Raw genomic sequence first — 13,044 nt, 5'->3', positions numbered from 1 at the left:
CTAACTGATTCAGGAAGGTCAGTTACTTAAATTTCTTTTCACCTTCTCTCACTCCCTTCTCTTGGGGAGGCAATGAACAGGATTTAAGAGCTAGAGATTTCTGATCCCTCCCCAGTTCAGACTGTAACCTTGAGCAAGTCTGCCTTTCAGAGTTGGTTTGCTCATCTGTAAAATATTCTTCCACCCACCAACCTCACAAGACTATGTGGGAACCAAAGGAGACAGAGGCACATTCAGTTCAGTTCAGCTCAGTTCAGTTGAGTCGCTCCATCGTGTCCGACTCTTTGCGACCCCATGAATCGCAGCACGCCAGGCCTCCCTGTCCATCACCAACTCCCGGAGTTCACTCAGACTCACGTCCATCAAGTCGGTGATGCCATCCAGCCATCTCATCCTCGGTCGTCCCCTTCTCCTCCTGTCCCCAATCCCTCCCAGCATCAGAGTCTTTTCCAATGAGTCAACTCTTCACATGAGGTAGCCAAAGTACTGGAGCTTCAGCTTTAGCATCATTCCCTCCAAAGAAATCCCAGGGCTGATCTCCTTCAGAATGGACTAGTTGGATCTCCTTGCAGTCCAAGGGACTCTCAAGAGTCTTCTCCAACACCACAGTTCAAAAGCATCAATTCTTCGGTGCTCAGCCTTCTTCACAGTCCAACTCTCACATCCATACATGACCGCAGGAAAAACCATAGCCTTGACTAGACGGACCTTAGTCGGCAAAGTAATGTCTCTGCTTTTGAATATACTATCTAGATTGGTCATAACTTTTCTTCCAAGAAGTAAGCGTCTTTTAATTTCATGGCTGCAGTCACCATCTGCAGTGATTTTGGAGCCCAAAAAAATAAAGTCTGACACTGTTTCCACTGTTTCCCCATCTACTTCCCATGAAGTGATGGTTACAAATGGTTAGGTAATATTTAAAAATACACACACCTCCCTGGGATGGAAAGTCACAAGTCTGTGACCCATGAGAAGGATTTCAGATCCTGCATTAACCATAGATACAATGAGAGGAAACCATGTCCCTTTACCTCCCTGCCTTTTTTTCTTGGAATTTCACTATAGTTAATGAAGAACATTTATAACTGATTCACCCAAGTGTATTTAGATGTGAAGCCTCAAGACAGAGTCTTAGACCAAAAGGACCACGCTAAAGCCATGCACTCACCTGTTCTCTCAAGAAAATACCTGTGGGCTGAGGAAAGAGTATTTCTTAGCTTCTTTTCTCCACCAGACTACAGTCTGAAAGCAGGGGCTCTATCTTATTCACTACTGAACACCCAGCCACAGCATAGGCCCTCGCACATGGCAGGTACTAAATTTACTGAATAAGAAAGCAACATTGAAAACCATCTTGCTGTCCTTCTAGCCTCGTCTCTACATATGCTCTCCACCTCCTGCCATGGACTATAATTATGTGCATCTAGATGCAGTCTCCTCTAGTGGATGAAAATTCCTTGATTTGTTCTATTTCTATATGTCCCACCTTTTTTTCATGCCAAGAAACTAGCACAGAGCAGGTGCTCAACAGAAATCTGCTGAATGTATGGAACCTAGCAAAACGTAAATATTTATTGGGAAACTACTGTTTTCCAGGTACTGCCCTAGACATCGGGAAAGATAGAAGACAGACATCGTCTCTGCCTTCATGGAGCTTACAATCTAGTGATAAACACATACGTTAAAGAATAATCACATAAATAATTAATTCATTACAATTATGTATATTGTCTCCCTGCTTATTTAACTTATATGCAGAATACATCATGAGAAATGCTGGACTGGAAGAAGCACAAGCTGGAATCAAGATTGCCAGGAGAAATATCAATCACCTCAGATATGCAGATGACACCACCCTTATAGCAGAAAGTGAAGAGGAACTAAAAAGCCTCTTGATGAAAGTGAAAGAGGAGAGTGAAAAAGTTGGCTTAAAGCTCAACATTCAGAAAACGAAGATCATGGCATCCGGTCCCATCACTTCATGGGAAATAAATGGGGAAACAGTGGAAACAGTGTCAGACTTCATTTTTTTGGGCTCCAAAATCACTGCACATGGTGATTGCAGCCATGAAATTAAAAGATGCTTACTCCTTGGAAGAAAAGTTATGACCAACCTAGATAGCATATTCAAAAGCATAGACATTACTTTACCAACTAAGGTCCCTCTAGTCAAGGCTATGGTTTGTCCAGTGGTCATGTATGGATGTGAGAGTTGGACTGTGAAGAAAGCTGAGTGCCAAATAATTGATGCTTTTGAACTGTGGTGTTGGAGAAGACTCTTGAGAATCCCTTGGACTGCAAGGAGATCCAACTAGTCCATTCTGAAGGAGATCAGCCCTGGGATTTCTTTGGAGGGAATGATGCTGAAGCTGAAACTCCAGTACTTTGGCCACCTCATGTGAAGAGTTGACTCACTGGAAAAGACTCTGATGTTGGGAGGGATTGGGGGCAGGAGGAGAAGGGGACGACCGAGGATGAGATGGCTGGATGGCATCACTGACTCGATGGATGTGAGTTTGAGTGAACTCCGGGAGTTGGTGATGGACAGGGAGGCCTGGCGTGCTGCGATTCATGGGGTCGCAAAGAGTCGGACACAACTGAGCAACTGAACTGAACTGAACTGATGTTACGTACTGAGAAGTACAGATTGTCTTATGAAAGCATGTCAGGATGGGTGTCCCTAGGAAGGTGACACCCAAACTAACACCCTGAAGGTAATTTGGAACTAGCCAGGCAAAAGACTAAAAGTGGGGAGAAGAAGAGAGGAACCGAACAGGAAACATTCCAAGCAAAGGGAACAGCCACAGAGCACAGCACAGATGAAAACCCTAGGGCAGACATTTGCAGCATTATGGATGGACTGAGTGAAATAATGAAAGGTTGTTGCTGAGCTGTGAAAGACGCCAGGATTCTCGGCCTCTGGAGAACAGTTCAATCCAGGGCCAGTGATGAGGCTTGATCGCTCAAAGCTTTTGTGTGATAAAGTTTTATTAAAGTATAAAAGAAATAGAGAAAGCTTCAGACATAGACATCAGAACGGGGCAGAAAGAGTGCCCCCCTGCTAGTCTTTATCCGGAAGTTTTATAGCTACTAGCAGTCTGCTAATTAGAGAAAGGAAATGTCTCAAAACTCAGAGAATAGCATCAGGCCCCTCACCCACAACATGCATTTTGAGATAACATCCGCACAGGGCCATAACATTATTGACAGGAATCTTGAAGAAAGGCAGGTTTCCAAGCAAATACAGCCTCATTAACATAAGAGAATATTTGCATGAGTAAAACAACCTGGTTCTGAGTCTTCAGAGGTACCAACTAGAAGACAGAGTCTAGAGTAAATACATAGTTCATTAACATAGCTTAAGACAAACATTTCCATAAGAAAAATGCATGGGTTAGCTCAAGGTTTGCGAAAAGTTAAGTTCTGTGAGAGTTGGACTATAAAGAAAGCTGAGCTGTAGACCTGATGCTTTTGAACTGTGGTGTTGGAGAAGACTCTTGAGAGTCCCTTGGACTGCAAGGAGATCCAACCAATCCATCCTAAAGGAGATCAGTCCTGAATAGTCATTGGAAGGACTGATGCTGAAGCTGAAACTCCAATACTTTGGCCACTTGATGCGAAGAACTGACTCATTAGAAAAGACCCTGATGCTAGGAAAGATTGAAGGCAGGAGGAGAAGGGGATGACAGAGGTTGGATGGCATCGCTGACTCCATGGACAGGAGTTTGAGTAAACTCCAGGAGTCGGTGATGAACAGGGAGGCCTGGTATGCTGCAGTCCATGGGGTTACAAAGAGTTGGACATGACTGAGTGACTGAACTAAACTGAAGTTCTGGTGGAACCAGGTGTCCTCATGGCAACACAGAATTTTAAATGATACTGAAGGAGGAAACACACAGAGCTGGACTCCATCTTAGGCCAGGCTGTGAACATTAGGCTACACACATGGTCGCCCTCCCAACGGACTCTGAACTTTGTGCCTGGTGTCTATAGAAATGGCACACCAATGGAAAACCAGACCCCCGGATAAAAGAGCCTCAGGACTTGTACTTGGACTCTCCATTGCCTAAAAAATATGTTAATTATTTCTAACAGAACAAAGTGGTAAATTCCATTATGTTTATAGGGATATGACCACAGGCCTACTGATAAATATCCATTGTTTATCTAGTCTTGTGACACATGAATCATGAGTTAACTTTGACCTTACCTCTCTTTTACCTTGTCCAGACTAGTTTCAGGGAATGCGGGGAGGTGAGTTTGAGCAAGTGCACTTAGGGTATATAAGGTTTTCACAAAAACTGATCGGGGTCCTTGGCTAAGAGGAGACTCTGCCTTGGGCCCGCCGGTGTGACAAACTGCACTCCACTACACTGTCCTTCTGAGTGAGTTTGTTTCCTAGAATGCGAGGCTACAACAGTACCTCTTGTTAAATTTCTATAGAGAAGGGGAAAACATCTAACGCTTGTAGCTTGTTTCCTCCTGCCGCTTAAGAGAGAGAGAAAAAATGTCTGACACTTGCTGCCTATTTCCTCCATTTGGAGGCCCCTGGCCTTCCTGCCTGTTACCTTCTCAGTAAGACAAAGAAATACTGTTAATTATATGTGGAATCTTAAAGCAAAAAAAAAAGAAAAAAAATACAAATGAACTTATTTACAAAACAGACTCACAGACTTCAAAAACAAAGTTATGGTTACCAGGGGGAAAGGGGCAGTTAGGGAGTTTGGGATTGACGTGTACACACTGCTATATCTAAAATGGGTAAGCAACAAGGACCTACTGTGGAGCACAGGGAAATCTGCTCAATGTTAAATAACCACCTAGATGAGAAAAGAATTTGAAAAAGAATAGACACATGTCTATGTACAACTGAACGAACTGCTTTGTTGTATAATTGAATTGCTTTGCTATACACCTCAAACAAAAGCTATATTGTTTTCAACTGTACTCTAATATAAAAAATAGAATTTTTATAATTAATTAAACATTCATGATTTATTTTATTTTATAGTATCTATTCCTTATTGCCAAATTCAGACTCAAATTGAAGAAAGTAAGGAAAACCGCTAGACCATTCAGGTATGACCTAAATCAAATCCCTTATGATTATAGAGTGGAAGTGAGAAATAGATTTACGGGCCTAGATCTGATAGATAGAGTGCCTGATGAACTATGGAATGAGGTTGGTGACATTGTACAGGAGACAGGGATCAAGACCATTCCCATGGAAAAGAAATGCAAAAAAGCAAAATGGCTGTCTGGGAAGGCCTTACAAATAGCTCTGAAAAGAAGAGAGGTGAAAAGCAAAGGAGAAAAGGAAGGATATAAGCATCTGAATGCAGAGTTCCAGAGAATAGCAAGAAGAGATAAGAAAGCCTTCTTCAATGATCAATGCAAAGAAATAGAGGAAAAGAACAGAATGGGAAAGACTAGAGATCTCTTCAAGAAAATTAGAGATACCAAGGGAACATTTCGTGCAAAGATGGGCTCGATAAAGGACAGAAATGGTCTGGACCTAACAGAAGCAGAAGATATTAAGAAGAGGTGGCAAGAACACACAGAAGAACTGTACAAAAAAGATCTTCACGACTCAGATAATCATGATGGTGTGATCACTCATCTAGAGCCAGACATCTTGGAATGTGAAGTCAAGTGGGCCTTAGAAAGCATCACTATGAACAAAGCTAGTGGAAGTGATGGAATTCCAGTTGAGCTATTTCAAATCCTCAAAGATGATGCTGTGAAAGTGCTGTACTCAATATGCCAGCAAATTTGGAAAACTCAGCAGTGGCCACAAGACTGGAAAAGGTCAGTTTTCATTCCAATCCCAAAGAAAGGCAATGCCAAAGAATGCTCAAACTACTGCACAATTGCATTCATCTCACATGCTAGTAAAGTAGCTCAAAATTCTCCAAGCCAGGCTTCAGCAATACGTGAACTGTGAACTCCCTCATGTTCAAGCTGGTTTTAGAAAAGGCAGAGGAACCAGAGATCAAACGGCCAACATCCACTGGATCATGGAAAAAGCAAGAGAGTTCCAGAAAAACATCTATTTCTGCTTTATTGACTATGCCAAAGCCTTTGACTGTGTGGATCACAATAAACTGTGGAAAATTCTGAAAGAGATGGGCATACCAGACCACCTGACCTGCCTCTTGAGAAATCTGTATGCAGGTCAGGAAGCAACAGTTAGAACTGGACATGGAACAACAGACTGGTTCCAAATAGGAAAAGGAGTCTGTCAAGGCTGTATATTGTCACCCTGCTTATTGAACTTCTATGCAGAGTACATCATGAGAAACGCTGGGCTGGAAGAAGCACAAGCTGGAATCAAGATTGCCGGGAAAAATATCAATAACCTCAGATATGCAGATGACACCACCCTTATGGCAGAAAGTGAAGAGGAGCTAAAAAGCCTCTTGATGAAAGTGAAAGAGGAAAGTGAAAAAGTTGGCTTAAAGCTCAACATTCAGAAAATGAAGACCATGGCATCTGGTCCCATCACTTCACGGGAAATAGATGGGGAAACAGTGGAAACAGTGTCAGACTTTATTTTGGGGGGCTCCAAAATCACTGCAGATGGTGACTGCAGCCATGAAATTAAAAGATGCTTACTCCTTGGAAGAAAAGTTATGACCAACCTCGATAGCATATTCAAAAGCAGAGACATTACTTTGCCGACTAAGGTCCGTCTAGTCAAGGCTATGGTTTTTCCTGTGGTCATGTATGGATGTGAGAGTTGGACTGTGAAGAAGGCTGAGCACCGAAGAATTGATGCTTTTGAACTGTGGTGTTGGAGAAGACTCTTGAGAGTCCCTTGGACTGCAAGGAGATCCAACTAGTCCATTCTGAAGGAGATCAGCCCTGGGATTTCTTTGGAAGGAATGATGCTAAAGCTGAAACTCCAGTACTTTGGCCACCTCATGCGAAGAGCTGACTCATTGGAAAAGACTGATGCTGGGAGGGATTGGGGGCAGGAGGAGAAGGGGACGACCGAGGATGAGATGGCTAGATGGCATCACTGATTCGATGGACCTGAGTCTGGGTGAATTCCAGGAGTTGGTGATGGACCGGGAGGCCTGGCGTGCTGCAATTCATGGGGTCGCAAAGAGTCGGACACAACTGAGCGACTGAACTGAACTGATTTTATTAAATATTTTATAATATTTATTTTATTAAATAAAATTTTATAATCTAATTTAAAAACTAGAGCATGTCTCAAGGACAAAAAAATTTAAAAAAACTCCAGTATCTTCAAACAAAGAAAAAAACTCAAAAATTCTGAGGCAGAAACTAACATAGTACCTTTAGGGCTGTTTGTCTGGAAAGCTGGAGATGGACAAGTTGCAAGGAACTAGGCTGGAAACTTTGCCCTGTACCTGCCTTCAGATAAGATCATGACAAGAGCTGAATTAAGTTCAAAGGGCTTCTAAATATAAAAAGGAATGCATCTGAGTTGGTTCTAACGAGACAGATGAACCTAGAGCCTATTATACGAAGTGAAATAAGTCAGAAAGAGAAGGACAAATATTGTACAGTAATACATATATGTGGAATCTAGAAGGATGGTACTGATGAACCTATCTACAGGGCAGCTGTGGAGATGCAGACACAGAGAACAGACTTTTGGACACAGCTGGGGAAGGAGGTGGGATGATTTGAGAAAGTAGCACTGAAACATATACATGACCATAAGCAAAAGAGACAGCCAGTGGGAATCTGCTGAATGACACAGGAACCCAAAGCTCACGTGCTGCGACAGCCTAGAGGGGTGGGATAGGGAGGGAGGTGGGAGGGAGGCTTAAGAGGGAGAGGACATTTGTATACCTAGCTGACTCATGTTGATGTATGGCAAAAGCCAACAAAAGCAACTATCCTTCAATTAAAAATAAATAATTTTTTAAATGAATAAAAGAACTTACTGATGTTCCTCAGAGCAGGAAGATGCCAAAGCAAAAAATAATAATAAAAAAATAAAATAGACCTATGGCAACCCACTCCAATGTTCATGCCTGGAGAATCCCAGGGACGGGGGAGCCTGGTGGGCTGCCATCTATGGGGTCACACAGAGTCGGACACGACTGAAGTGACTTAGCAGCAGCAGACCTCCCTGGCTACACTGTAGACAAACGTTTCAGTGGAAGTGGGACGTGTAAAGGCAAAAATAGATGACTTTGTGTAACGCTCTTGGACATAAACCAAACTTACATGTTGATGAATGAACATACAGTGAGAATATTACCAAGCTTAAACAGGAACCACGTACACAGTAGTTAATATGTAATTACATAACTACATAACACACCAAGGTGCAGAAATAAGAATTCATGGGGAGAATTCTGAATGGATATTGACTCGTAAGGGCTTCCCTGAGATCTCAGTTGGGAAAGAATCCGCCTGCAATTCTGCCTGCAATGCAGGAGACCCTGGTTCAATTCCTGAATCGGAAAGATCCACTGGAGAAGGGATAGGCTACCCACACCAGTATTCTTGGGCTTCCCTCGTAGCTCAGCTGGTAAAGAATCCACCCACAATGTGGGAGACTTGGGTTCGAACCCTGGGTTGGGAAGATCCCCTGGAGAAGGGAAAGGCTATCCACTCCGGTATTCTGGCCTGGAGAATTCCATGGACTGTATAGTCCATATGGTTGCAAAGAGTCGGACACGATGCAGTGACTTTCACTTTCACAATTTCACTGACTTGGAAAACTTAGGCCAGCATTCCCTGAAGTTGATGACGAAGGGGATCTTACAGTTCATCACCCCACAGTGCTCCATGTAGAGAGATGGAGAGGAGTATGAGCATAAGTGCGCACCTACTCGGTGCCTCATCCGAGTCCGTTTGACAGATGAGGAAATACAGGCTCAGAGATGCCTACTATGGTCCTGAGTTCACACAGCACAGTGGTATGGCTGAGATTCACAGCTGAGGCTGCAAGCTCCACGGGAGCAGAGAGCGAGTCTGTCTTCATCACTGTTGTCCCTGATGCATGTTGAATAATCGACTCTCTGAACATAACGCTCAAGCTCCTTCTAGTACTTCTGGGCTGTTATAGAGGAAGAAGGCTAAAACAAGTATTTATATAAATGCTAGAACATGAGAAGGGAATGATATGAAGGCTGCCGAAAGGCTCCACCAGGTGAAAGGGGCTTGGGGAAGGCCTTCTAAAGAAGGTGGACCCAGCACTTTGGGATGAAGCGGATGACAGATAAGAGCTGACAGATGGAAATATGGGTTTCCTTGTCTTTTGAGAACATGCTGAGAGTCAGCAGCTGCAACCAGGCAAGGAATGTGACAAGATCTGGGGGAGAGCAGCTCTTACCTGAAGGCTCCCATGCCATGAGAGAAGATGATCAAGGGGTATCCAGAGTCCTTTGTTTTAAAGGGGCCATTCCAGCTAACAGGCAGGCGACAAGATCCTAGCAGAGACATGGGGTAAGAATCTCCGGCTGCCCCCACACTAATCCCAAGGGCAGCCTGAGCGCAAGCATGGTGGGGACCCGGTGGCCCTCCTCTCAAGAGACCCACCTTTCACCTGAGCAACCCAGGACAGTCAGTCATTTATTCTTTCCCTTTTTCTCCCCTCAGGAGCACGAACACAACAGAAAGTGGGAAAAGAAAGCCAAAGGGGGAGTACTGAACAACTTACGGGCAAATCCCTGAGACGCTAAGGCAGTCGGTAGAGTTCCTAACGGTGAGGTCTTTGGGGGAAGTGGATGACTCAGTGTGATCTGACCCAGAAGAGGGAGGAGCTAGAGGGGCAACTGCAGGAGACGGTATGCTCCTTGGCAGTCAAGAGTGCTTCTTTAATCTAAGCTGTAGCTGACACAGAGCAGAAATAATGCATGCTGGACACAGGAGTAATAGCTGCCACCTATGGAACACATTCCACATCCCAAGCACAGCACCCGAGTGCGTCTTCTATATACATTACAATGTATATACACGTCTGACTTTACAATCCTGCAAAGGTAGATGTTCAGACACATTCAGTAACTGGCCCCAGCCCCACAGCTAGTAAATGATAAGGACTGGATTCGAATCCAGGGCAGTCTAACTCTATAACTAACGCTCTTCAAAAAAATAAATAAATAAACTCTCCTGTTTGTAATTCTCTCCACTCTCCATACCACACTGACTAACGGATGCCCCACTACAAAAGGGCTGAACAACACAAACTATAAGGTACTGTGTCTGCCTGGAGATCTCCAAGGGACATAATTAAGCAGCTGGGAGAACCCCCAGGGGTGAGGCCAGCTCTTACCCACAGCCAGGTTGAACAGTAACCCCCCCCAGCGCTTATTAAACTTCAGGTATTCGGCCAGGCCAGCGAAGTACTCATAGCGGGGAATCCACAGCGGCTGCTCCGAGGTCTCCTCTGCCTCTTGGCACGGGTAGAACAGTCGAAAGAAGCTGCCCTGTAAGGAAAAAAAGACGGCAGCTGCTCGGAGCAAGAAGCCCAAGCATGGCTTCATTTCCCAACAGACACGTTCAGCAGTTGTTTGAGGGTACCAGCCAAGTACTAAAACAGGGAAATTTTACCTTCAATTCACATACCTGAATTTTACACTCAGAAAACCCAGAAAGAAGCAATTTTATGTTCAGCATTCACATAAGGCTTATGTTATTTCAAACAGCCAACTGTATTTTGAATTACATTGGAGGGGTACTAAAATATTTCCAGAGCTTGGGCTATCAAAAAAAGATTTCAATGTGGCTGGAAGCCCAGGCCTGGAGGAGCCCCAGAAGCGAAGGAGTAGCTCTCTTGTTGAATGGGGTGACATTGGTGGCACCCTGGGCAACCCTGGAGCCTGGCCCCTGGGAGGTAGCAGCAGCACATTCACTCTACATGGGGGTATGTGCCTCTCACAAGGGAGAGGGAGAGTTCCAGGGCCAGCAGAGAATGACCTAGGAACTGAAGGAGGGAAAGTCCCGGACTAAAGTAGGAGGGCGGAACAGACGAGAGCAGAAGAGGAGAAAAAGGAGACTGTCTTCCTACGTGGGGCGGGGGAGTCAAAGGTCAATGGCACGTAGTCCACTGCTCCTCCTCTCATACACTCAGATTAGGGTGAGATCCAAAACCTTTCCAGGATCAGGCACCTGCTCTCAAGACATCAGAGAGCTACCTTTGAAGTTAGAGGCCCCAGTTCCTCCAAGTTGGGAAAATGAACCCACCATCTCTTGTCTATTGAGATGTTTCTAATTGAAAAGAGGAGAAAAGTTCAGGGGAAAGAGACCTGGGTGCTCAACAATCAAATCCAGACCAGCTCTGACTCAGGTTTCCCCTAGCTGGAATTACATCATCAGACTTGTGACAGAAGCAGTGGAGACACGCTGGAGACACTTACCTGGAGGCTCTGACCCTCCATCACATCCCCACAGCCTACGAGGTGGGGTCCCGTGACAGGCGGAAAGCTCATGGACTGGTTGACCCCCATCTCATCACCAGCTTAACAACGACTTGGGCAGTGGCTGAACTTGACAGCTGGAGGGCGGAACACAGAACAGCCTCTTGCTGGTTTCCTCTCAGCTTCCTGTTGCTTATTCTTATCAGCCACCCCTCTCTACGCCTGCTATCACCCCTCCTCCCTGCCAGTGACGCAGCCAGTCTTCCAATCATCCACCTTGCTACACTGCCTTTACTAAGGTTTGCTGTGCTGTGCTTAGTCGCCCAGTCGTGTCCGACTCTTTGCAGTCCCGTGGACTGTGCCAGGCTCCTCTGTCCATGGGGATTCTCCAGGCAAGAATACTGGAGTGGGATCCTCCTGGGGATCTTCCCAACCCAGGGATCAAACCCAGGTCTAGGGGGCTGCTTTTTCTGTTGCTATTGGTAGAGAGGTGAGGAGAAGATCATGGAAAGGAAACAGAGCCTCCATACTCCTCAAAACCCACTAAAAAGTGTTCATTTAGCACTGACTATGTGCCCAGCACAGCAGCAACTGCTGCAGAGAACATGCCACAGACCTTGTCCTCAGGAGGCTAAGAATAACAAACACAACCACTAACATCTATTATTTACTATGTGTCAGCACTGACCTGAGATTTTTACATACTCTGCGTCATTTCATCCTCTCAACAACCACCTGAGGAAGGTACTATTAAGACCCTGTTTTACAACCGAGGAGACTAGGGCATGAAGAGGTTGAATAACTTCCCCAAGTCACACTGCTTCTAGGTGGCAAACTCAGGTCTGTCTAATCCAGACCTGAGCTCTTAACCCCTCACTGATCCTGCTAGTGGGGAGACACAATGACGTACATACAAAATCACTGACCTAAACTATAAACTATAAAAGGCACTTATTTGGGTCTTAAATATGAGGAAGATTTTTGAGGCAGGGGAGAGGGGAGCATTTTTATACAGGACATAATGTAAGAGCAGAAAGGGCCAGAAATAGGTTAGAGTATAATGTGGGCAGGAGATCAAACAGGAGCCTTCCACGTGGCAGGCGTGCATGCTCTGACTAGAAAGCATCCCTATAACTTGGTTGCTTCTTGTTTGCCTTTTTTTAAAACAAGGATGTCTTTTTTTTTTTTTTTTTTTGACCGTGCCGGGTCTTAGCTGTAGCATGTGAGATGTAGCTCCCCTGACCAGGCCCCTGCATTGGAAGCATGGAGTCTTAACCTCCGCACCACCAGGGAAGTCGAGGTTACTTTTTAAATCAGGACTAATGCCACTGCTCTTCCTCCCTCTTCAATTACATCACCGCCAGCAGCAGTAGCAGCACGCTTACTCTGTGCCAGGAACTACACCAAGGGCTTCACATACATGTATTATTTAATGAAATCCTTACAATAATTCCCTGGGATATGAACTGCTAGCTCATCTTACAGATGAGGAAGCTGATACTTAATAAAGTGAGGCAATTTACCCAAGAACAGTGAACAGAGCCAGAATCTGATCATGGGCAACATGGCTGTGACAGTAGAGAATGTGGTCCAACTTCCTAACATTCATCCGATCCTTCCCTCCTACGGAGATCCCTTGTGATCTGGGTGGGGTTGACACCTCTCTAACCTCTAGAGTTGGACCTGTCAGCCCTAC

General features: G+C 44.8%; 1 protein-coding gene across 1 annotated transcript in view; it reads right to left on the bottom strand.

Annotated features, from left to right (window-relative positions):
* Positions 1 to 13,044, bottom strand: part of PAFAH2 (platelet activating factor acetylhydrolase 2) — a 39,218-nt gene that overhangs the window by 21,401 nt on the left and 4,773 nt on the right. Inside the window, exons 2-4 of the mRNA XM_052664320.1 lie at positions 11,349 to 11,485; positions 10,265 to 10,418; positions 9,323 to 9,419 (exon numbers count right to left, since the gene is read on the bottom strand). Of these exons, the coding sequence (XP_052520280.1) occupies positions 9,323 to 9,419; positions 10,265 to 10,418; positions 11,349 to 11,438 (341 nt within the window). The 5' untranslated portion in view covers positions 11,439 to 11,485. The remainder of the gene's footprint in view (positions 1 to 9,322; positions 9,420 to 10,264; positions 10,419 to 11,348; positions 11,486 to 13,044) is intronic.

This window comes from Budorcas taxicolor, chromosome 2 (assembly GCF_023091745.1).
Source record: "Budorcas taxicolor isolate Tak-1 chromosome 2, Takin1.1, whole genome shotgun sequence".
Lineage (NCBI taxonomy): Eukaryota > Metazoa > Chordata > Mammalia > Artiodactyla > Bovidae > Budorcas > Budorcas taxicolor.
This window is presented reverse-complemented; position numbering and strand designations above follow the sequence as displayed.